The sequence below is a fragment of the Hypanus sabinus genome, chromosome 4, assembly GCF_030144855.1.
Source record: "Hypanus sabinus isolate sHypSab1 chromosome 4, sHypSab1.hap1, whole genome shotgun sequence".
NCBI lineage: Eukaryota > Metazoa > Chordata > Chondrichthyes > Myliobatiformes > Dasyatidae > Hypanus > Hypanus sabinus.
In genome coordinates this window covers 156,725,257-156,752,101 of record NC_082709.1, presented here as the reverse complement: position 1 = coordinate 156,752,101, position 26,845 = coordinate 156,725,257, and the positions used below count along the sequence as shown (strand labels likewise).

Genomic DNA, 26,845 nt, shown 5'->3' with positions numbered 1-26,845 from the left:
TTTGCTTCACTCCTCTACCCCTGCCGGTTTCACCCATCGCCTTGTGTTTCTTCCTCCCCTCCCCCTTCCTTCTAGCTCTGACTCCTCATCATTTTTTTTCTCCAGTTCTGGTGAAGGGTCTTGGTCTGAAGCATCGACTGTACTTGTTTCTATAGAGGCTGCCTGGCCTGATGAGTTCCTCCAGAATTTTGTGTTTGTTGCAAGGACCCCCTAGTCCCTTTGCAGCTCTGAGTTTTAAATTTTCTCTCTGTTTAGAAAATTGTCTATGCCTTTATTCTTTCTACCAGTGTTTGACGATTCACTTCCCTACACTACGTTCTCGCTGCCACTTCTTTGCTTATTTTCCCAATCTGTCTAAGTTGTCCTACAGATTCCCTGTTTTCTCACCATTACCTGCCCCTCCACCTATCTTTGTATCGTCTGCAGTCATCCAAATTATTGATGTATAATGTGAAAAGGATCTGTCCTAATACTGACCACCACTAGTCACTGGCAGCCAGCTAGAAAAGGCCACCTTTATTTCCACACTTTGCCTCCTGCCAATCAACCAATTTCCTATCCATGCTAATATCTTTGCTGTAATAGCATGGGTTTTTATCTTGTTAAGCAGCCTCATGTGTGACACCTTCTGAAAATCCAAGTGAAAACATCCACTGACTCTTCTTTGTATATTCTGCCTGTTATTTCCTCAAAGAATTCCATCAAATTTCTCAGGCAAAATTTCCCCTTTAGGAAACCATGCTGACTCTGGTCTAATTTCTCTTGTGTGTCCAAGTACCCCAAAACCTCATCCTTAATAATGTGTATCTTTTCAGTCATTGAAGCCAGGCTAACTAGCCCATAATTTCCATTCTTCTGCCTCCTTCCCTTCTTAAAGAGCAGAGGGTGAGTTGCAATTTTCCAGACCTCCCAAACCATTCCAGAATCAGGTGATTCGTGAAAAATCATTACCAGTGCCTACACAATCTCTTCAGCTACCTCTTTCAGAACCCTGTGATGTAGTCCTTCTGGTCCAGGTGAATTATCTAGCTTCAGACCTTTCAGCTTCCCAAACACCTTCTCCTTAGTAATAGCAGCTACATTCACTTCTGCCTTGACACTCTTGTGTTTCTTGCATTCTGCTGGTGTCCTCCACAGTGAAGGCTAGTGCAGAATACTTATAAGTGCCTCCACCATTTCTTTGCCCTCCCAATTCTACTTCTCAGCCGTCATTTTCCAGCAGTCTGATCTCTACTCTCATCCCTCCTTTCCTCCTTATATATCTTCAAAAACCTCTTTTATATTATTGGATAGCTTACCTTCATATTTCACCTTGACTCTCTTTATGGCTTTTTTTGTTGCCTCCTTTTGGTTTTTAAAAGCTTCCCAATTCTCAAACCATAATAATTCTTGCTATATTATATGCTGTCTCTTTTGATTTTATGCTGTCTTTGACTTACCTTGTCAGCCTCATCCTCCCTTTAGAATTCTTTGTCATCTTTGGGTTGCATCTATCCTGCACCTTCCAAATCTTCCCCAGAAACACCAGCCATTGCTGTTCTGCCATCACCCCTGCTAGTGAGACTTTCCAGTCAACTTTAGCCAGCTCCTCTCTCATGTATCAGTAATTCCTTTTACTCAACTGTAATTCTAATTGCATTCAAATATAACACCTTCAATCCTGTATTCATCACCCTTTTTGATTTTCCCCCATTTTACAATTCAATTCATCCCACTGACTGCAAGTTTGCCCTATCATCTGCTTGTCTTTCCTCACAGTCTCACTACCCACTGCATCTACTTATATACCAACTGCCCATCCTCAACCCTATTACTCTGCTTCCCATTCCCTTGCCAAATTAGTTCAGACCTTCCCCAACAGCTCTACCAAACCTGCCCATAAGGATATTGGTTCTTTCGGGTTCAGATATAACCCGTCCTGTTTGTACAGGACACACCTTCCCCAGAAGAGATCCCAATGATCCAGAGATTTGAAACTCTGCCCTCTGCACATATTCCTCAGCCACATATTCTTCTTGTGACACAGGCAATAATCCAGAGATTACTACTCTGAAGGTCCTGCTTTTCAGCTTTGTACCTAACTCCCTGTATTGGCTCCTCAGGACCTCCTCTCTTTTCCTACCAATGTCATTTATACCAATCACGACTTCTCGTTGCTCACACTCCCCCATTAGAATGCTGTGGACACAATCTGAGACAACTCTGACTTTCACATTTGGGAGGCAAAATACCATCCGGATCTCTCTTTCATGTCCACCGAATCTCATGTCTGCTCCGATAACTGTGGAATCCTCTATTATGACTGTACTCCTCCCTCACTTCCCTTTAGAGCTATTGTGCCAGACTCAGTGCAGGTTCAGTTCCTTAACACAGAATCCAAAGAACTGCAGCTCGATGCACTTGGTGCAGGTGTAGTTATCAAGGAGACTAGAGGTCTTCCAGAATTCCCACATCTCACACAAAGAAAGTGCCACTAACTCTGAACCCATTCTCAGCGTACTAATTATGTACTAATATATAAAGAAAGAGAAGAAAAATTTACTAGAAACTTACTTTGAACCTCCATTTGTGGTTGCTCAAGCCTGTTCTCGCTGAAACTTACTGAGCCAAAACCTCTCATTCTAACACAGATCCATGCCAACCATGACACCTCTGCTTATGCTTCCCTTTTTATTGGCTCAAATAAAAGTCACTCCTGTCCAGACTTGTTCTTTTCAAATGGCATCTGCCCTGCAATGATATCCCTCTCACCCTCCCTCTCCCCTCTAGCCCCCCTCAAATTATGACTTATTCCCAATGAAACTTGTTCTTTTCAGATGTCTCCCACCCTGCAACAATGTCTCTCTCTCTCACTTGCTACTGCAAATTAGGACTCAGTCCCAATGAAATTTGTTCTTTTCAAATGGTTCCTGCCCTGCGAGGCTATCTCTCGCTCACAAATTCAAGTTATGACTCACTCCGAAGACTTGGTCTTTTCAAAATGTGCTCCATGCAGAGCACCAAAGGTCAGGATTGAACCTGAGGTCACTGGAACTGTGAGACATTGTGAGTTAGGTCCTAGATGGAACTATATTTGACACTGCAGCATGACCATTTGAATAGTATTCCTTTGGCCCGTGCGCCTCACCAGGATTTTTGTGACAATAAACGTAAAAAGAACAGCTCTGTCCCATTTCATCTTTGTGCTTTCGTATGAAAGCAGGGTGGTTAAATTATTCTAGCCATCTAAAGAGCCGTTTACCTTATTACTTAGCATGAATTTCATCTTATGAATGGAATAAAAAACTAAATTAATCAACCACTAAGGTTCCCATAACCAAGTCTAGGATTATAAAATAGCTTCAAGATTGCTGTAAGGTCTCAGTATAATACCCAGCCAATCTTCATTAGCCATACCTTTCATTCTATTATTTTATCTGCTGCCACAGTAATTAAATTAACTGTGGTCTGATGCAATGCCTGACACAAACCTAACTTGGAATTTGATGTGCTCAGAACTTGTTTTAGGTGGAGCACAGGTTTAGGATCTTGGACACAAAAGATCCTGCAGATGCTGAAAATCTTGAGCAACACACTCAAATTGCTGAAGGAACTCAGTAAGTCATGAGTCCTGATGAAGGGTCTTTGCTTATTTATTCTCCTCAACCAATGCTGCGTGACTTACTCAGTTCCTCCAGCATTTTGTGTGTGTTGTTTAGGATCCTAAAATCAATTGCTAAAATGTTGTTACTATTTTGTTAAAGAGAAACAGTGGAATCTGGTTAATTGGGGCAGCTAGTTATTTGGAGCAGCTCTTTAAGAACATAAACTAACCAAGAAAATTGATGGGATTCCCTTCACTTATTTGGGACACTGTGCACTTATGTGACCATTAGACACTGCACCATGCTTAGAGCAAATGATTTTTAAATGAAACAAGTGAAAATCTACAGATGATGGAAATCCAAGCAACACACACACAATGCTGGAGGAACTCAGCGGGTCAGGCATTGTCAATGGAAAAGAGTACAGTTGACGTTTAGGGCCAAGACCTGTCATCAGGACTCTTTTCCATAGATGCTGCCTCACCTGCTGAGTTCCTCCAGCATTGTGTGAGTTTTTAAATAACATCAGTTGTATGTGCTTTTGTTGAAAAAGCAGCAATTTTTCTCACTGATAGCTGGTGAGAAATAAACAGACAATTCAGAACTGTTTTGCTCACGGTGGTTTCAAGCATTCAGGCTTGGAGATGTCAGAAACAGGCGGGCATGAAAATGGAATGATTTCATTATTTCAACAAGATACGAAGAATTTGAAGGTATTGACAATCATCTTGAATGTTACATTGCATATGAAGAATTTGGAGGATTCTGTTTTCAAAACAGTAGCATAGCAGTTAGCACAATGCTATTACAGTATTATAACTTCGACAGTATGTTGGGACCAGGTTAGATCCTCAGAGATCTTGACAGCCAGGAATTTGAAGCCACTCACTCTCTCCATTTCTGATCCCTCTATGAGGGATGTGTTCCTTCATCTTACCCTTCCTGAAGTCCAGAATCAGCTCTTTCGTCTTACTGACATTGAGTGCCAGGTTATTGCTGTGGCACCACTCCACAAGTTGGCATATCTCACTGCTGTACGCCGTCTCGTCACCACCTGAGATTCTACCAACAATGGGCATATTGTCAGCAAATTTATAGGTGGTATTTGAGCTAGCCTAGCCACACAGTCATGGGAATATAGAAAGTAGAGCAGTGGGCCAAGCATACACCCCTGAGGTGCAGCAGTGTTGATCATCAGTGAGGAGGAGATGTTATCACCAATCCGCACAGACTGTGGTCTTCCGGTTAGGAAGTTGACAGTCCAATTGCAGAGTGAGGTACAGAGGCCCAGGTTCTGCAACTTCTCAAACAGGATTGTGGGGATGATGGTATTAAATACTGAGCTATAGTCGATGAGCAGCATCCTGACATAGGTGTTTGTGTTGTGCAGGTGGTCTAAAGGTGTGTGGAGAGCCTTTGAGATTGCGTCTGCCGTTGACCTATTGTGGCGATAGGCAAATTGCAGTGGGTCCAAGTCCTTCCTGAGGCAGGAGTTCAGTTTAGTTATGACCAACCTCATCACCAGCATTTCATCACTGTAGATGTGAGTGCTACCTAGTGATAGTCGTTAAGGCAGCTCACGTTATTCTTCTTAGGCACTGGTATAATCGTTGCCTTTTTGAAGCAAGTGTGAACTTCTGCCTGTAGCAGTGGGAGGTTGAAAATGTCCTTGAATAATAATAGGGTTTCTCAGGGGTTGCTGGGGTGCTGTAGCTTGAAGGGCTGGAAGAACCTACTCCACACTGTATTGCTAAAGAAAATAAAATTGTATGAAGGTACTCCACTATTTCTACTAGGTGTTGAGCTGATTTTGTTAATTTACAGTCAATCAAAAGAACATGGTAGCATAATTCCTCCATTGATAACTGTTAGGAACTAATGCTCTGTTTTATAGTACTGTAATAGCACTGATGGTGTTCTAATTTGTCTGTATTTCATTTTAATGCATATTTGTTACTCAGTTAAACTGTAGTTTGTCTTTTTTTATACTTTTTTAATTACTTCCATGAAACTTGACTGATTGGGACAGTCATTAAATTGGGCTAAAATGTACTGGTATTGATGTGTCCCAATTAACCAGAATCCACTGTATATATAAAAAATTAAATACATTGTGCAAAATAGTGTACATGGGTTCATTGTCCATTTACAAATCTGATGGCGCATGGGGAGAAGCTGTTCCTAAAATGCTGAGTATGCGTCTTCATGCTGCTTTACCTCCTCTGTAGCAATGACATACCTCATCTCCTCAAACTCCAAATGAAATGTAGCTGCTAACATACCTTCTTTGTAACTGCAACAATATGTTAGGCCCGGTTGACACCCAGAAACTTGAAACTGCTCACCCTTTCCACTGTTAATTCCTCGATGAGTTCTGCTGCGTGTTCCTTCGATTTCCCATTCCTGAAGACACAATTAATTACTTCATCTTGCTGATGTTGAGTACAAGATTGTTGTGACACCACTCAACCAGCTGATCTATCGGATTCCTCATCAAGGGGTAAGAAATGGAATGGGTGAGCAATTTTAAGCTCCTGTGCGTCAGCACCTATGAGGATCTATCCTGGACCCAACGTATCAATGCAGTCACGAAAAGGCATGGCAGTGGCTATATTTCATTAGGAGTGTGAGGAAATTTGGTAAGTCACCAAAGGTACTCGCAAATTTAAACAGATGAACCATGGAGAGCATTTTAACTGGCTGCATCACTGTCTGCTATGGGGGGAGGTACCGCATAGAATCAAAATAAGCTGTAGGAAGTTGTAAACTCAGTCAGCTCCATTGTGCCTCAAAGAGGTGGTATCCATTTTTAAGGACCCTCATCACTCAGGACATGCCCTCTTCTCATTGCTACCATCAGGAAGGAGGCACAGGAGCCTGACGGCACATAATGGTTTAGGGATAGCTTCCTGTTCAGATTTCTGATTGGGCATTGAACCCATGAATACTACCTCTCTACTTCTTTTTCTCTTTTTGTACTACTTATTTAACTTATATATATATATATATATATATATATATATATATATATATATATATATATATATATATATATATATACACATGTATGTATATTTACTGTAATTTACAGTTTATTTTATTATGCATTGGAAAGTATTGCTGCTGCATATGAACAAATTTCTTGACATGTGCAGGTGATATTGAACCTGATTCAGATTCTGTTCCTGTACACCTCCTTGACACCATTTGAAACTCTGTCAGTAGTTGTGCCATCAGCAAATTTCTAGATGATGTTTGAGTTGTGTCTAATCACACAGTAACCCACACAAAATGCTGGAGGCAGCATCTACGGAAAAGAGTACAGCCAATGTTATTATTATTATTACCTAATGTTATTAGGTATTAATGCTGGAGTAATAAAATGGATTTTAGGTATTAATGCTGGAGTAATAAAATGGATTCAACAGTGGCTAGATGGGAGATACCAGAGAGTAGTGGTGGATAATTGTTTATCGGGATGGAGGCCGGTGACTAGCGGGGTGCCTCAGGGATCTGTTTTGGGCCCAATGTTGTTTGTAATATACATAAATGATCTGGATGATGGGGTGGTAAATTGGATTAGTAAGTATGCCGATGATACTAAGGTAGGAGGTGTTGTGGATAATGAGGTGGATTTTCAAAGCTTGCAGGGAGATTTATGCCGGTTAGAAGAATGGGCTGAACGTTGGCAGATGGAGTTTAATGCTGAGAAGTGTGAGGTTCTACATTTTGGCAGGAATAATCCAAATAGAACATACAGAGTAAATGGTAGGGCATTGAGGAATGCAGAGGAACAGAGAGATCTAGGAATAACTGTGCATAGTTCCCTGAAAGTGGAGTCTCATGTAGATAGGGTGGTGAAGAGGGCTTTTGGAACGCTGGCCTTTATAAATCAAAGCATTGAGTACAGAAGTTGGGATGTAATGCTAAAGTTGTACAAGGCATTGGTAAGGCCAAATTTGGAATATTGTGTGCAGTTCTGGTCACCGAATTATAGGAAAGATATCAATAAATTAGAGAGAGTGCAGAGACGATTTACTAGGATGTTACCTGGGTTTCAGCAATTAAGTTACAGAGAAAGGTTGAACAAGTTAGGTCTCTATTCATTGGAGCGTAGAAGGTTGAGGGGGGATTTGATCGAGGTATTTAAAATTTTGAGAGGGATAGATAGAGTTGATGTGAACAGGCTGTTTCCATTGAGAGTAGGGGAGATTCAAACTAGAGGACATGATTTGAGAGTTAGGGGGCAGAAGTTTAAGGGAAACACAAGGGGGTATTTCTTTACTCAAAGAGTGATAGCTGTGTGGAATGAGCTTCCTGTAGAAGTAGTAGAGGCCAGTTCAGTTGTGTCATTTAAGGTAAAATTGGATAGGTATATGGACAGGAAAGGAGTGGAGGGTTATGGGCTGAGTGCGGGTAGATGGGACTAGGTGAGATTAAGGGTTCGGCACGGACTAGGAGGGCCAAGATGGCCTGTTTCCGTGCTGTGATTGTTATATGGTTATAATGTTTTGAGCCAAAATCCTTCAGTTTCCAGGATCTGCAGATTTTCTCTTGTCTGTAGACACACAGTCATGGGTGTAGGGAGAGTAGAGCACTGGGCTGAGCATGCATCTTTGAGGTATGCCACTGTTGATTGTTGACAAGGAGGAGATGTTATTTCTGATCCGCATTGACCTTGGTCTCCCAAAGAGGAGGCCAAGGATCCAGTTGCAGAGGGATGAGCAGAGGCCCAGGTTTTGAAGCTTGTTGATTAGTACTGAGGGGATAATAGTGCTGATCACTTTAATCTTCTCCTTAAAGTTGATTTAATAATAAAGTAGTTGCATTGTTATTTAAATTTGTAAGAGAAGTTATGGTTGCTGTTACTGCCTTACTGCCTTATTTTACACCCATGGATCGGACTAAATGTGTTCAGTGAAACTGTGTGAAAGCTGAATTGGCCTAATGTTAAAATTTTGTCAGAAAAGATACTCTTTATTATTTTAACATAGCTGCAAAAAACACCTGTATCAGTAATTTTTTAAAGCTTAATAATTATATAATCATGTTAGAAGCAATCAAGGCTGTTTGTCATTGGTGATGCTTTCTTTTCTGAGTAATTTATGTTTTTGCAGTACACCAACTCAAAACACGGAAATTCCTAAGGACCAAACTCAAGAAATCACAGAGAAACCCGAAGCCACAGAAACAGGTAAAGTTAAGTTAAACTCATTTTAATTCATGTAAGTAGGAAAGAAGTTAAAGTGTTTGCTATCAGACACTTCCATTTTCAATGTAATGTTCCAAATATGATGGAGCAGCCAGAATTCTGAAGCACTCCAGATTTTCTGCTGTGTATCTTGGACAATTTTGTCATGATGCTCAGATATCTCCTGTGCCACCTATGGAACCAGCCCACCAAAGATGTCTGTTAGAAAGTGTGGTCCTTGAAGTCCTTAGCATGAACACTATACTCCACCATTTATCATCATTGCCACGCAATCTATCATTACTTGGGGGATAACTTGGAAGAAGCACAGACTGTAACTCTTACATTATATTGTTGGCTAAAAGGGTTGAATCCCAAAGTATGTAGCTGGCAGACTGAGTTTCTGCTCCTCTCTTATCATCTAAATCAAAATTTGGAAACTCCCTTGTCTAAGATTTCTTTCATAACAAGGAAAAGTTTAAGAAGGTTACTAAATTCTTTTCAAGGGAAATTAGGAGTAGACATAAAATGCTTTGCTAGTGATACTCACACTCCATGCATAAGTAAAGATAGGTGACTGCAAAATCAGTTACTGCATATACAGTCTAATCACTTTCATTTCTTGCTGATTTCTCATTGTTATAATTTGCCATAAAATAATTTATCATAGTTAACCTATTTTTATAGTAATGAGTATTTAGGAAGAAAAAATTGAGCCACTTTGATTATCTTTATTTCCACGTAAAAGTTTCATTTAATTCTACAGCAGAGATTTATAATTTTATAACAGAAATAATTATTTTTTTGGCAGTGAAGCAAAATATTGCTTTTTCCTTTAACTGTAATCAGCTGTATTTATCATGAATTTTATTCAGATATCTAATGTAAATGAAACATAAATACTGTATAAATAAAGGTAAACTTTCATCTGTTTGAATTATTCAACCTCTCATTGCAGATATCATTGTAATTTGATGTTATCTATTACAGCCTGGTCACTTCCATGTAACAGACACATTTAATGTAAACAATACCTTAAAACAATTGTAATCAGGTATATTCTGCTGCTTCATGTCTTCTGAAACCCAGGATTACCCCTGACCTTGGCTGCTCTGTGTGGAGTTTGGCAGCCATGAAGGTTTACCTGGTTAGCCTGGTGAACTAGGATGCTACTGTCTGTCCTTAGCTCGTGGTGTATGTGATGAAAGCTGCTGCCTTCCCCTTTTACTTGGCTGCATAGTTCTCCACAGCATCATTGCTGCGAGAGAATCAATGAAAAGTGGAGCTTTGCATCAGATTCCCAGCATAGCTATGCTGTGAATAACACACCTCCATGCTAGAATGATCTTTTTAATGCAAATTCCATAACACACTCATTCCTCAAAACATTTCCCAAGTGCTGAGCGAGTTGCCAGGATATAGTTGTGCTTTTATATTGCATGTTTGGCAGTTCTGTAATCCACTTTTGGATATGCTAACATGTCATAACTATTAAGCATGTTGTCACAGGAAGACAAAGTCTGAAACTGCATTGTTGAAAATTCTGATGTGAGAACAAGCTTGCTTTAGGAAATACTTGAATGTATTCTTAAGTTCTTTAGTACCTATTAATTCAACCTGGTGTTTATGTAAACATTCCATAGAAATGTTGAAAATTGTACTTTCTGAACATTTAAATTTTAGCAACGGAGAGATAAATGCTACATTTACAGTGAACTCTCCATTAAAGAAAAAATGCATTTCAAACAAGGGAATATGAATAATATTTCAAATCAGTAGCTGCAGTATAAATGCTCCATTGGTTAGGGAACTCTTTTGAGATTCCATTTGTTTAAAAAATTATTTCCAAGAATGTGGTTTCTGCCAAAAGAACAAGATACAAATTCGCAATTTTTGTTTCAGTGCAGAGTGTAATTATCTTGCAGATTGTTAGTAAATTTCACGGAACTAATGTAATTTCACTGAAGATAGCACCAACTCTTCAATTTTTTACCTCTGAGTGGGAAATGCTAAGTTTTTAATATTCAGTTTCTCAGTCATCATATAAATTACCGTTATATGTTTGTGGAATTTGTTTCCATGTAACACATACAAAATGCTGGATTCTGATGAAGAATTTCAGCCTGAAGTGTCAATTCTCTTTAGATGCTGCCTGACTTGCCTAGTTCCTCCAGACCAGGGGTTCTCAACATGGGGTCCACAGATCCTTAGTTAATGATGGTTGAGGGTCCATGGCATAAATAAGCTTGGAAACCCCTACTCTAGAATCTGTTACTCTGGATTTCCAGTATCTGCAGAATCTCTTAGGTTTTTGTTTCCATGTACTTGCCTAGGAGTATATTCCTTCAATGAGGAGAATTAAGCAAGATATAGAATTGCTATTTCATTATTAGTGTGATTGCATTAAATTACATTAAAATTGACTGTAATTTTTCTTGCATCGTACCAAACTGTATGTAAATTTCTTTTCAAGAATCCGGAAAAAGCTAACCACCTGACACCTGAAAACTCATCAAATAACAAGAAGTTATTTTCTCTGTAACAGTTAAATATACTGCTTAGATCTCTTTATAGAAAAGGTAGCCATGAATGAAGAACTTCAATTGCATCTACCTAAAACTGCTTGCAAAATACAATTCAAACTTATTAAAAGTTTCTAGTTTGTTGAATGCCTAAGAGATGGCTTTTTAGAGCAGTTTGCCATTGAGCCTACTAGGGGATCAGCTGTACTGGATTGAGTGTTATGTAATGAACTGGAGGCGATTAGGGACCTTAACTTAAAGAGAACCCTTAGGAACCAGTGATCACAATATGATTGAGTTCAACTTGAAATTTGATAGGGAGAAACTAATGTCTGACATAGCAGTATTTCAGTGGAGTAAGGAAAATTACAGTGGTATGAGAGAGGATTTGGCCACAGTAAATTGGAAGGAGCTGCTAGCAGGAAAGACAGCTAAACAGCAATGGTGTGTGTTTCTGGGAAAAATGAGGACATGTGTATTCCAAAAGTGAAAAAATACTCAAATGGCAAAATAGTACAACCATGGATGACAAGGGAAGTCAAAGCTAATGTAAAAATAAAAGAGAGGGCACACAACAAAGCAAAAATTAGATGATTAGATGATAGATGATTGGGGAGTTTGTAAAAACCTACAGAGAGCAACTAGATGAATCATTAGAAGGGAAAAGCTGAAATATGAAAGCAAGCTAGCAAATAATATCAAAGTGGACAGCGAAAGCTTTTTCAAGTATAATAAAAGAGAGATGAGCGTGGATATAGGACTGCTAGAATATGCGGCAGGAGAAATAATGGGGGACATGGAGATGGCAGATGAACTAAATGAGTATTTTGCACCAGTCTTCATTGAGGAAGACACCAGCAGTGTGCCAGATGTAGTGTATGAAGGAAGAGAAGTGGGTGCAGTTATTATTACAAGAGAGAAGGTACTCAAAAAGCTGAAAGGCCTAAATATACACAAGTCACCCGGACCAGATGAACTGCACCCTAGGATTCTGAAAGGGGTAGCGTTAGAGATTGTGGCGGCATTAGCAATGATCTTTCAAAAATCATTGGACTCTGGCATTGTGCCAGAGGACTGGAAAATTGCAAATGTTACTCCACTCTTTAAGGAAGGAGGAAGTCAGAAGAAAGGAAATTATAGACCAGTTAGCCTGACCTCAGGGTTGGGAATATGTTAGAGTCAATTGTTAAGTACGAAGTGATGGAGTACTTAGTGACACAGGACAAGATAAGACAAAGTCAGCATGGTTTCCTAATGTAAAAATCCTGCCTGACAAACCTGTTGGAATTCTTTGATGGCACTATAAGTAGAATAGATAAAGAAGATGCAGTGGATGTTGTCTATTCGAACTTTCAGAAGGCCTTTGACAAGGTGTCACACATAAGGCCAAGTTAAGAGCCCATGGCATTACAAGAAAGTTACTGGCATGGTTAGAGCATTGGCTGATTGGAAGAAGGTAGCAAGTGGGAATAAAAGGATCCTTTTCTGGTTGGCTGCCAATGACTAGTGGTGTTCTGCAGGGGTTGGCATTGGGACCACTTCTTTTTATGCCATGTATAAATAATTTAGATGATGAGATAGATGGCTTTGTTGCCATGTTTGCAGATGATACAAAGATTGTTGGACGGGCAGGTAGTGTTGAGGAAACAGGTAGGATGTAGAAGGACTTAGACAGATTAGGAGAATGGGGAAGAAAGTGGCAAATGAAATACAGTGTTGGAAAATACATGGTCATGCACTTTGGTAGTAGAAATAAATGTGTGGACTATGTTCTAAACGGGGAGAAAATCCCAGAATCTGAGATGCAAAGGGACTTGGGAGACATTGTGTGGAACACCCTAAAGGTTAATTTGCAGGTTTAGCCAGTGATAAAGAAGGCAAATGCAATGCTAGCATTCATTTCAAGAGGTCTAGAATACAAGAACAGGGTTGTGATGCTGAGGCTTTATAAGGCACTGATGAGGCCTCACTTTGAGTATTGTGAACAGTTTTGGGCTCCTCATCTTAGAAGAGATGTGCTGGCATTGGAGAGGCTCCAGAGGAGGTTCACACGGATGATTCCAAGAATGAAAGGGTTATCATACGAGGAACATTTGATGGCTCTGGGTTTGTACTTGCTGGAATTTAGAAGGATGAGGGGAGAATCTCATTGAAACTTTTCAAATGTTGAAAGGCCTAGACAAAGTAGATGGAAAGAATGTTTCCTGTGGTGGGAGAGTCTAGGACAAGAGGGCAAAGCCTCAGGATAGAGTGGTGTCCATTCAAAACAGAGATACGGATTTCTTTTACCAAAGGGTGGTGAATTTGTGGTATTTCCTGCCAGATGCAGCTGTGGAGGCCACGTCGTTGAGTGTATTTAAGACAGAGATTGATAGGTTCTTGATTGGACATGGTATCAAAGGTTACGTGGAGATGATTGGGAAATGGGGTTGAGGAGGAGAAAAAAAGGATCAACCATGATTGAATGGCCGAGCAGACTCAATGGGCCAAATGTCCTAATTCTGCTCCTATGTCTTGTGGTTTTATGGTCAATGGTCTAAAAGGCCACAAATGGGTCTCGAAAGCCTCAGCAGAGGAGAAGATACCACAGTCTTATCCTTTTTTGCCTTTTGGACATAGTGATTGGAAATAACTGAAGGATGTAGGAATCTTTTAAATCTTGCATGATACTTTAGGATGTAACTAGTCAATTACTGGAATATAGTATTAGTTTTATAATTTATTTTTTCAATTTATTTTTATTTCATATGTACAGCCCCATTTGCTCAGATAACACACGTGCAAGCCAATCCTAGTGCATGAATTTTAGCTGAAATAGTAAAAGTTTTATTTGCACAAAATTGGTTGGGTCCTTTTGAATTTAGAGTGTGTGGGCATACATGTGCTACAAATACAAAATTAAGTCTTGTGAGTATATAGCAGTTTCAGTTCTTATGACCCATAAACTTCAATGGATTTAGCATTAAAAAGTGGGTTAGAAATGGGAAAATGTATGCAGCCTCATTTTTGAATTTAACTTCCAGAAAAAGTATCTGTTCAACCAACTAATCATTGTTACTTGTTAGGAAAAGACAGTAATTTTAAACAAGTAAATTGAATTTTGAAAGTGAAAGTTCCTTGAGGAAAATAGTTGGCTGGGACAAGTCTTATCCTTTTTTGGCCTTTGGACATAGTGATTGGAAATTGCTGAAGGGTGTAGGAATCTTTTAAATCTTGCATGAAGCTTTGGAATGTAACTACTCAATTCCTGGAATATAGTTTTAATATTTTAATTTAATTTTTCAATTTATTTTTCTTTTATTGTTCAGCTTTGAAATCTGAACAGAGCAATGTAGAAACTGTGCCTGATCCTGAGGATAGTCTGAAGATGTCTGCACCTTGTCTTGTTTCTGCTGCTTCTCCAACTGAATCGTGTGACTCTAAGGATAGGAGTGAAGATGAATCTGAAATGGAGACTAGCCAGGAGAAGGTAAATAGTATATAAATGTTATCTACTATCAACATAACCTGCATTCTCATTTTAAAACAACTGTAGTTGAAAGTAGGTGAGTGGCTTATCTTTCACCAAAGCTTGCCACTTCCAATATATTTACAGTTAACTGATCAGCTGAAGAGTTGGGAAACGTAATGGCAAATTGAATTTAATCCAGTTAATTGCTAAATAATGCACTTTGGGAAGTCATGTAAGGGTAGGGTATACACAGTAAATGGAAAAGTCTAGGAAGAGTGATGAACAAAAGGTCCATAGGGTAAAACTCCATTGATTACTCAAGTGGCTGCACAAGCAGATAGAGTAGTGAAGAAGATTATATGACTGCTTGCATTTATGAGCCATGAGGTAAAATATAAAAGTAGGGTCGTCTGATTATAATTTTTAAACATTGGTTTGGCTACATCTGGAGTATTATGTTTAGTCGCCAGAGTATAGGAAGGGTAAGATGTATTGGGGAGGGTTCAGAGGAAATTCAGCTCTGAATTTCAGAATTACCAGAATTGGAGCAATTCATTCATAAAGGGAAATTATAAGGGGCAATATAAAATTATTAGGAGGATAGATAAAGTAGGTCATAACAATCTTTTTCCATCGGTTGGGTTATCTAACATTAGAGGGCATAGGTGTAAGTTGAAAGGTAGGAAGTTCAGATGAATCTGAGACAGAACTTTTTGATGTAGGGTGGTTGGACCTGAAATGAACTGCCTGAGGAGATGGAGGCAAGCATTCTTACCACATTTAAGAAGTACTTGTATCACTAAGGCATAGAAGGCTAAGGACTAAATGTAGGTAAATGAGATCAGTATAGATATGCACAAAGATTGGAGTGGATATGGTGGGCCAAGGAGCTGTTCCTCATCTGTTCGACTATGATTAAATGTGGTAAAGTCAATGTGGCTGACACATTATGATGTATAAGATATTTTAATTATGTTATACAAGACACTTTAATTTTGGTGGGAGAAATTAGTATACGTTTTTAGTTTGTTCTAGTGTTGAAAGTTGTATATGGCTGTATAATTGTATATGGTTTCAGGTAGTACATGAAAATAACAAGCATTTTTTAATTTGTTGAACTGACTTGCTGAAGAGGTGTTATTATGAAATCAATGTTGTTGCAAAGGTGTAGCAGCCCTTCAGCTTCAACTACAATACTTCATTATTTTAGTAGTGATAATTATCCCATGGTAAAATATCTCCAAGTTAGCATGTTTTGTGTCTTGAAGAGAAATTGTATAGGCTGCTGTTCCCTTCACACTTATACTCTTGGCTTTCTTTGTAGTAGATGTCACTAGACTGGAGAATGCAGTGGAAGTAAGGTTCCACTGTTATGTCCTGTTGCTAATCCCAATGAGCCACCATGCTTATGGTTGCATTGAAGGAAATAGAATATCTGTATTAGGAGTTTCAGCCAAGCAGACTGCCTTTTGTTCTGAAGGTGTTGAGCTTTTAAATTCTGTTCAGCTAGCTGAATGAATATTGTTGGATTTGTTATTTGATTATTGTCTTCAAAAATGTTGTCTCCTGAACATCAAATAGCTGATAAATCTTTCCCTATCCATGGTGATGGTATACAACTGGTGGTATGCTTTAATGCATTAAGCTTACTCATTGTATTTTTCTCCATTGCCATTGAAGCCCAATGCTATTAGATATAGTCAAATAATTCTCTTGCTCCTCTTAGCTAACCTAACTCAACTTAATGATTGATGTTAACTACGTCTGATGGACAGTCCGCATCAGGCAATCCTTTAAAATAAAAAGAAGGAAGCTTTTTAGTTGTTACACTGTTGCATTCTACAGCTTTGATAGTGTAAGTGGGTTACTGTGGCACCGGAGACCCTCAGACCAATATGCTTGGCACTGAGGTGCTACTTAGCCTGCTTTGTTGGGGAGACTATATTAGTTATCAGCCTGACACCAGACCTCTGAAACAGATATTTTATTTCAAGTTCTGTAACAGGAGGAGTTTATCAGTTGGCTGGAGGAAAGATTCAATAAAGCCTTTCTGAAAAATCAATATCCCCACAGATTGCTGGGAATGTCTAGTCTATGACCATCAAAAGTAACAGGCAGGATAACACTGAGAACCTGTTTCAAAGCACATTTATTATCAAAGAATTATACACCTTGAAATGAACTTAGTCCGAATTGAGAGATGGTGAAAGGGTTGTACCATATCACAAAATACGTACTCACACAACCCATCAAGCACCTTGTGCCTCCTTATAACATATTCAGCAGCTTTCATGTTTAATTTGAAGGGAAGCAAGTCATCCTCAATCTCAAAAGGGCTGCAAAAGAAAAGCAAGTGCCTGCCTCTTAGTAGGTTGACAAGTTGCTATTTAAATTCAACTTGATGAATAATCTTAGAATAAAAAAGTTACTGTTTGTGACCAAGTGTCAATGAAAACAGATTGTTATTGAAGGCAATTTTTTAGTTTACTGATAGATTTCATGAAAAATAATCTGAGAGACTTATCCGGTAGGATCCACGTGTAGCCTGAAACACTCCAATGTAGTTGATTCTTAAATGGCTTAGTAAGTCATTCAGTTCAGGGGAAATTTGACATGACAATAAATGCTGAAGATTCAGTGGCATGCACATCCTGAAAATCAATAAAAATAGGTACTTGTATCACCATTTCTCTAAAAGGCCATGAAATGCAATTTCCCAATTTTTCTATCATCATTGCTATTCCTTTTTGAACCAGGAACGTATATAAAATGTATTTACTGGAATTGAATATTTACACATATTAATTTGGAATCTAAACAATGCTCAAATTATATTGGTAATTAGCAGTTGTCTTGACACTTGCTTTTGAAATGCAGGATTCTGAACACATGTTTTGTATAAGGACTTCAGCACACCTCTGACTGGACCTCGTTTTCTTGCTGTCATGTTAATTGAGTAAAGTTAAACTGATCTGAAATTTTTCTCTTTGAATTTCCACGTGGATTGTATTGAAAACATGACACTGTTCTTAGATTAGGCAATTCCATAATATTGTTGTAATTAAAGTACCTGTACAATATAAATAATTTATACAAGTGTTATGACTTTTCTAAAGTATGATTAGGTACTATTAAGTTTTGGCCCACTGTTCTTATTAAGTTATTAGTTAAATGAACTACTAAGTGGGAATTAGTAGGCTATTAAATACTAAGTAAATTGTGACTTTTGGGTTTAGTGACATAAATCTCTACTGCTGTCACATGTTTCTTCATTTTGTTTGCAGATTTCGAATGGAATGGTAAATGTTTATGTCAATACTGATGATGTGGATTTCAAGGTATCCTAATTATTTATTATAATCACTTCATTGAATTCTTAACTTTTTTTATCTTCTCTCCATAATAATAAACTTCCTAGTTATCACGCATTTCCTTCAACTCTATGATATAGGTTTTAGTTTCATTGTAGATTGATATGATAAAATTTGTTCACTGTGGACCCTTCGTGAAATTAGTAAAGTGATTTCAACTTGATGCAACTGGAATGAGTGCACCATCAAAGTGCCCATATTTTGTTACCCATGGTCAGAGAGCTTGGAGATGTGAGAAGCAGACATGCCACCAGTACACAGTTTTCCATTTATTTTGAAGGTGGACTTATTTTACCATGTAAAGTGCTGTGTAATCAAAAATAGATACTTAAAGTCAATCTCTTGATATGTGATGCAGAATATTAGCTATCAGTTTTATGTACTTAAAATTGTCAAGAATGCTGAAGTCTGAGACATATTTCTGTTAAAGTTCTATTTTCCTTTCTGTAGGAGACTTTCAAAAGAATAGAAGCGGAGAGGACTGAATTGACTCGTTATATTGAAGATCTGCGTGACAGCTGCAAGCAGACAGAAAATGAAAGCTATCTTGAAATCAAAGGATGGAAACAAAGAATTCAAGAGCAAGAGAAAGAAAATGCAGTATGTCCCTAAGACCCACCATTAATACAGAAATTATGATGAAAATACAATGGGTCTGACCACTACCTTTGCTTTAACGGGGAAAACTAAGGGATACTTGTGCAGTCTTTCAATTTTTGATATCATTATAGATATTTTAATCCAGATTACATTGGGTACAACTTTGCTAAATAGTATTTCTGAAATAAAAGAGGGATAAAAAAATTCCTGCCTTAACAGGTACTGTAGTTGTCATCAGTAAAATAGTTCCAAATTAGGAAATTTTTTTGAGTAAATATGCAATATTGACCACACTTAATGGTTTAATTCTTTAGAATGAGATTCTTAATATCTTTAATATTAAAACGCAGCAATAGTTCAATAATTCCATTTAATATCAGAGAATGTGTACAATATACAACCTGAAATTTTTGTTCTACACGGACATCCATGAAAACAGAAAAGTGCCCCAAAGAAGGGGGACAGTAAAAACATTACAACCCCAAAACCCCCTTCCCACACACGAACAGCAGCGAAGCAGCAATTCTCCTCCCAGTTATTTCAGCAAAAAAGCATCAGCGCCCTCACTCACCAAGCAAACAATAACAAAGTCTCAAGAAAAACCATGATCTGCAGTACAACAAAAAGTAATCATTCACAGGACAATTCGACATACTGCTCTGTGTGTGTGTGTCTCTCTCTCTCTCTCTCTCTCTCTCTCTCCCCCCCCCCACACCCCCTCCCCCTCTCTCTCTCTCTCTCTCTCTCTCCCCCCCCCCCCCCCACCCCCAAGGCAATGCTAAGATTTTGTGTGCTAATTCACTTAGGAGATACATTTCCTCAGTGAGTATAGAAATATCCTCTGTGAAATGTTCCAGCTTCAAAGTATGCCTACAGAGAAGGGATATGATATTGAAACTGAAACTCTTGCCAAGCTTCAATCCATGGTACTTCCTGGGCTCTGAGCTCGTTGGTAGATGCCAGCATTTCTGAATGTATTGATCATCAAATGCAGAAATTTCAAATATACAGATATACTCACAGTGCCTAATCTCTGTTTCCTCCATGGCTAAACGCACTGTGCAATTCACTAACATATTACTAGGAAATTGTCACTAAGATCATCAGCCCAATTGATTTTAATTGAGGCTGTAGGGCTGTGATTTAGGAAGCAAAAGGAGGTAATTTCTTTTATGAATCATTTCAATGCAGTTAGTTTATTTTTAATTAATTCAAAAGTGTTTTAGATGTTTTAACTAGTTTTATGTGTTACTAAAAATGCAAAACAGAATTTTAAATGCTTTAATTAAACAGCTCAATTTTTATGCTTTTCATATCAAACAGATTTAACAATTAAATGATCTTCACTTTAATTACTGGCAAATCTTGAGGAATAACTTTACGTTCAAAGCTGAAATCAACACATTTTTGGATGTTGAAAGAATAAGCCAGTCTGAAGTCAGAACAAAAAAATGGACAAGGCACAGGTCAATCATGATCTTACAGAATGGAAGAGCAGACTCAAGACATAATGGTCTAATTTATTTCTTTGTGTTTATTTGACCTAATGATTTTTCAAAGCACAGCACTATTAATTATTTTTGTAGTGCAGTTCATTTGTAATGCAATAGCAAATGTGTACATAAGCCCAGCAAATAGCTGTGAGAGAAACGACAGAGATGACATGGTTTGTTACTAATAGTTGAAGGGGTAATTTGGCCAGGATACCAAATTACCTTAGCTTTTCTCATAAAAGATAGACAGGACATCAATTTAGTGAGCTGGTATTCATTTACAGTTAGCTAGCAGGTTTGTGTAAAACCACCAGATGGTGTAGACATGTTAGTCTGTTCAAGTCTAACATGTCTTCTCAGGCATACAACAAAGCAAAAATTAGTGGGAAGATAGAGGATTGGGAAATTTTTAAAAACCTACAGAGAGCAACTAAAAAAAATCAGAAGGGAAAAGAAATATGAAAGCTAGCTAGTAAATAATATCGAAGTGGATAGTAAAAGTTTTTTCAGTATGTTAAAAATAAAAGAGAAATGAGAGCGGATGTAGGACCGCTAGAAAATGAGGCAGGAGAAATAATAATGGGAACAGGGAGATGGCTGATGAACTAAATGAGTACTTTGCATCAATCTTCACTGTGAAAGACACTAGCAGCCTGCCTGATGATGTAGTGTGTGAAGGAAGAGAAGTGGGTGCAGTTACTGTTGTAAGAAAGAAGGTGCTCAAAAAGCTGAAGGACCTAAAGGTACATAAGTCACCCGGACTGGAGGAACTGCACCCTAGGGTTCTGAAAGAGGTAGTGTTAGAGATTGTGGTGGCGTTAGAAATGGTCTTGCAAAAATCATTGGACATGGTGCTAGACAACTGGAAAATTGCAAATGTCATTCCATCCTTTAAGAAAGGAGGAAGGCAGCAGAAAGGAAATTATAGACCAGTTAGCCTGACCTCAGTGGATGGGAAGATGTTAGAGTCATTTGTTAAGGACAAGGTGATAGCGTATTTGGTGACACAGTACAAGATAGAACAAGGTCAGCATGATTTCCTTAAGGGAAAATCCTGCCTGACGAACTTGTTGGAATTCTTTGAGGACATTACAAGTAGGATAGATAAAGAGGACGCAGTGGATGTTGTATATTTGGACTTTCAGAAGGCTTTTGACAAGGTGCCACACATGAAGCTGCTAACCAAGCTAAGAGCCCATGATATTACAGGAAAGTTACTAACATGGTTAGAGCATTGGCTGATTGGTAGGAGACAGTGAATGGGAATAAAAGGATCCTTTTCTGGTTGGCTGCCAGTCCATAGGGGTTGTTGTTGGGACCACTTCTTTTTATGCTGTATAAAATGATTTAGATGATGGAATGCATGACTTTGTTGCCAAGTTTGCAAATGATATAAAGGTTGGTGGAGGGGCAGGTAGTGTTGAGGAAACAGGTAGGATGCAGAAGAACTTAGACAGATTAGGAGAATGGTGAAGAAAGTGGCAAATGAAATACAATGTTGGAAAATGCATGGTCATACACTTTGGTCGTAGAAACAAATGCGCGGACTATTTTCTAAACAGGGAGAAAATCCATGAATCTGAGATGCAAAGGGACTTGGGAGTCCTTGTGCAGAACTCCCTGAAGGTTAAATTGCAGGTTAAGTTGGTGGTTAGGAAGGTAAATGCCATGTTAGCATTCATTTCAAGAGGTCTAGAATACAAGAGCAAGGATGTGATGCTGAAGGCTTTATAAAGCACTGGTGAGGCCTCACCTTGAGTATTGTGAACAGTTGTGGGCCCCTCATCTTAGAAAAGATGTGCTGGCATTGGAGAGGGTCCAGAGGAGGCTCACAAGGATGATTCCAGGAATGAAAGGGTTATCCTACGAGGAACGTTTGTTTGATGGGTCTGTACTCGCTGGAATTCAGAAGGATGGCGGGGGGGGCGGGATCTCATTGAAACCTTTTGAATATTGAAAAGCCTAGACAAAGTAGATGTGGAAAGGATGTTTCCCAAGGTGGGAGAGTCTAGGACAAGAGCCTCAGGATAGAGAGGTGCTCTTTCAAAACAGATGCAGAGAAATTACTTTAGCCAAAGGTGGTGAACTTGTGGAATTAGTTGCCACATGCAGCTGTGGAGGCCAAGTCGCTGGATGTATTTAAAGCAGGGTTCTTAATTGCACATGGCATTGACGGTTACAGGGAGAAGGCCAGGAACTGGAGTTGAGGAGGAGATTTTAAAAAAAAGATCAGCCATGATTGAATGGCGGAGCACACTCAATGGGCTAGATGGCCTAATTCTGCTGCTATGTCTTATGGTCTTAAGTCTTAGTACGTAACTAGGTGTGGGTGCATCTGACCTCTCTCACAATCATAAATGGACTTTCATCCTTTGATAGAAAGACTGTATCCACAACCTCCACCTTTGTTGAAGCTGAGCTTCATTTTACAATTCAGAAGCATAACTAATCTATTAGTACTATATGTATTTTTTAAAAATCATTTAAATTAAAGGACTAAACACATTATCTTAAAATATAAAAACAATTTATCTATGAATTCTTGATCTACAAGTTGGGCATCCTTTCATATGAATGGGCACTTGGAAACTACACAAGATCTGGCTGGCATTGGATCATGGGTTCAGAACATAACCAGGTCTTACCTGATATGATAGGAATTTGGGTGCAGCCTTCGTGGTTTGGCCCACTGAGTAACTTAAAGTTGAATATTTTGTTTCTCCCCCTCCATGTGTGGGAAGCAAGCCTGCTGTGCTGTTAGGTCATCTTGGGACCCTACAGCTCCTTGTGCTGCTTGTTGGTAGTTTAGTTAATTTTTTCTCCTCCATTTGCTATTACTGTTAATGTAAATATCTTGCTCATTGTTACTGCAGCCCTACATGTATTTATTTAAGAGATAAATGGATTTTCTTTTCTCCATGTGCAGGGCATCCAGCAAGAAATTAATATTGTCCACCATCAATTCCAGGAAGAATCTAACAGGATGGATCAGGAACAAATAAATCATCAAACACAATTACAGAAAGTCAAGGAATTAATTAGAGTTAAAAAAGCTCAATGTGAAAGGTACCATAACTGTTTATATCCAGAATAGCCTGCATTCATTATGAGTGCTCTTCTAACTTTGACTCCCTCTTTCCCTCCCAGTCTCTGCACCCTCTGCTACCCCCAACATGCCCAATTTATACTGGGTTATGGATTCATTTGTAGGCCTGCAGCAGAAGCCCATACGTTTCTAAAGTAGAAAATATGCTGTCAGATCACATGGTTTGAGCTACATTTATTTGAAATTCATAATTACACAGGAGCAGAAAGACTGCAGCTGTGACTTGATAAAAGATAATGGAATAATCTCACTTTCAAAACATAGAAGTTCCCACAACTGAAAGGGTAGAATAGGGAAAACAAATAGCAATTATACTCTTTTCAAGAATTTCATTGAAACGCTGAATCAAAGAAGTTGTGTTTTATTAATCAGCACTTCACAGACCAACATTGGATTAGTTATGACTGCTTTTTAATCGATGCTTTACACATCAAATAGTTTTGTACAGATGTATTATATGTGAATTTAGATTTGTTTTGCTGTGGATAGTCCTCATGTGCCTTTTTACCTCTCCTGGAATTACACACTGACTGTGTTTGAAGCTAAATTGCATCTTTGCTTGATTTTGTTCAAGGTTCCAGAAAATAGGAGAAACAGGTATCATTTCTGGGTTTTTTTCTTGCCTATTTTAAATCATTCACAGTAGACTAAACAGAACTTTTTTTTGTCACATTAGTTAAACATTAATCTAAGCAGATTGCTAGTCTATCTGTATTCTTTATCTTGGTAATTAATTAAAAGTTTTATATCCTCCTTTATGCTCCACACATATTGCATATCCCAGCTATTTCAGCACACAAGGTTTCCTGAGAAAACTAACTATAAGCACAGTATGGACAAATCAGTTTGAGAAGCCATTGATGAGCAGGATAGATTCCAAATGGAAGGTCTCAATTAAAATTATTGGTCCAAATTTTGTAGCAGGTGATAAAGAGCTAGTTCTTTCCAACAACCTCCAAAGAAATATTATACTTAACTCGCACAAGTAACACAGTGGGAATTTGTGGAGAGAAGGTAACTCCAGACCTTGTGGCAAGATTGCATGTGTTTGTAAGCATTCTGTGTTACAAATGATATTAAATATGAGGGTGGTGTAAAGCTGGCTGAGATAGAACAGGGTCAAGCCATAACTCCTTAGCTAGCTGCAAAATCTTACAAAAACTGTAAATGAATGCCTCATGTTCCAAATCATTCAGAAGTTATTTCAAGTCTGTTTGAAACAGTTTTCAAAACCTTTTGAAAGAGCAGGGCATCTCAGCTCAACACTTACATGCTTTCACATGTTGCTGTATAATTTCCACAGAAATTACAGTGATCTTTCTTAGTTTCACTCAAAGTTTTTTAACATCAGGTTATCCATTATTATGTTTAAATTATGTAAACTGTTTCTGATTTGAAAGTTGACATATAAATTGATGATGAAGATATAGATATCTAAAGTGTACAATTATTCAAGCTATTAATACCAGAAAAAGTATATCACCAATTATTTTTCAAAAGAAAATGTATCACTAATAATTATTCTCAAGAGTTGATACTTGCCACTAATACAATTATGAATCCTCAAGGAATGTGACTTCAAAAGAAGACCAACATTTAACATTTTTGTTCATTCACTCATGGAATAAATGTCTTACTGGCAAAACCATCATTTATTGACAACTCCAAAATCAATTTCCTGATACGTTAGAGAGCAGCTAAGAGTTATTAATGGTCATACCAGGTAAAGATAGCTCATTTTATTCACTACAAGTTAATAATGAATCACATGGGTTTAATATATTTCATTCTAACATTGTAATTTCATGCTGATTGAACTTTTTTTCAGTAACTAGAGGCAAAAATGTTACAAAGTTTTCCAAAATTTCTGAGAGAGTTGTCTATTTGCTGTCCTGCTCCAGAAACGGAGAATGTTGAATGTTCAAAGATGCTCCTCAAAAAGCATTGGACATGTTACTGAAACTTTGTCACAAACTTTGTCAAATGGATTTTCTGTCACGAACTTTGTCAAATGGATTTCTGTCCATTTGGTATCTTAGATACAAATGTTCAATATTTCACTTTTGTTCAGATATTTCAGAATTCCCATGTTGTTTTCTTTGGGACTTCTTATGTGATTTCTTTTTTGCCAAGGTATGTAAAATCATTGAATGACAAGAATGAGGAACTGCTGAAACTAAAAAAAGAACTGGAAAATGAACAGTAAGTATTCTATAAAGCATTTTAGTTTTGAATATTTGACTACATTGAATTTAAAGGAGCAGGAATGAAAGTTTAGGCTCAGTCACGAACACAATCTATTTCCACCCCCACCCCCACATACACAAACTATAAATAATAAAAAGATTAATAGCTTCATTTCTCAGAAGTGGAATTAAATGTAAAATAAGAATGTTGAACATTTTGCATTAAGAGCTGAGAAAGGGCAAAAGATCTTGTTGCACTTAAGATAATAAGTTTCTTGAAACAGAGGGTCCCTTATACTTCATATTTTGGTGAGGACTGGAGGGAGAAAACTTACAACATGACTGGTGAGAAGCATGTCACTTTAAAGTGCAATTATCCATGCCTAATAATAATTGTTGCTATAGTTATAATTTTGTTTACACTTTCAGAGGAATACTTTAAACAAGAAAATAACTCTCTGTTGGAATAGCATTTCTTTTAAAATAGTGGATCAGATTTTCTTATTTTGGTAGTAATTTCTGTATTCAGAGTTGTTTCCCACCAGTGTCTCAGTTCAGAGTTTTGCTTTCAGATGCACAAAATACAATGCCAGATGAGCTGGCAATTGTGCTGTCAATTCCCGTGATTTCTATTGAATTTACTCTTGTATTTCTGACCAGTGACAGATTATGATGGTCTGAAATTAATAAATTTTAACATCCATCAGAAGGTCTAAACTTCTGACACCTAATGTCATACAGATGTTAGTGGATAAATGTGGTAGCGTGTGTTGATATAAATTAAGAAATAGCATAGGAAAAAGAATCAACATGTATCTAAAACACATCATTGTCTTGTCTAATACCTCCTAGTAGGGTGAATGCAGCTTCATATTTGTTTAATAATACATGTATTAGGTTACAATTATGGTTGAATCTTCATTTTGACTTCATACTAGACTGATCTTCGAACTGTACAAAGAGCTTTTAAATAACAAGACAAGGAACCTTTTACACTGCAGTCCAGCAGATCTATTTAATCTGTCATGTCCCTTGTGGCATTCACTTTCCATGAGTAATATTTGAGTTACCTACTTTTTATTTTGCAACAATCCACTTGCAGATTTGTCAAGCAATGTCTTAAGTGCGTTTGACATTTTCACAGGGAAAAATGGTGCTATGAACAGCGAAAGCTGGAAGTAGAGATTTCAAATGCACAACAGACTGAAACAGAGAATATTAAAAAAGCAATCAGTCAAGAGGTAAGAGGTCTCTGGATAGGTTTCCACAGATTTACTGATGACTTCTTATTGATAGTTAATATTTAATATTAATATTATTCTTTGGTTTAAACCAATATGT

The 26,845-nt window shown here is 38.0% G+C and overlaps 1 protein-coding gene across 1 annotated transcript in view; it reads left to right on the top strand.

Annotated features, from left to right (window-relative positions):
- The window catches only part of LOC132393389 (E3 ubiquitin-protein ligase DZIP3-like), a 105,099-nt gene that overhangs the window by 50,793 nt on the left and 27,461 nt on the right, over positions 1 to 26,845 (top strand). The window contains exons 13-19 of the mRNA XM_059968532.1: positions 8,702 to 8,778; positions 14,606 to 14,766; positions 18,033 to 18,086; positions 18,570 to 18,719; positions 23,139 to 23,278; positions 25,452 to 25,520; positions 26,649 to 26,745. Of these exons, the coding sequence (XP_059824515.1) occupies positions 8,702 to 8,778; positions 14,606 to 14,766; positions 18,033 to 18,086; positions 18,570 to 18,719; positions 23,139 to 23,278; positions 25,452 to 25,520; positions 26,649 to 26,745 (748 nt within the window). The remainder of the gene's footprint in view (positions 1 to 8,701; positions 8,779 to 14,605; positions 14,767 to 18,032; positions 18,087 to 18,569; positions 18,720 to 23,138; positions 23,279 to 25,451; positions 25,521 to 26,648; positions 26,746 to 26,845) is intronic.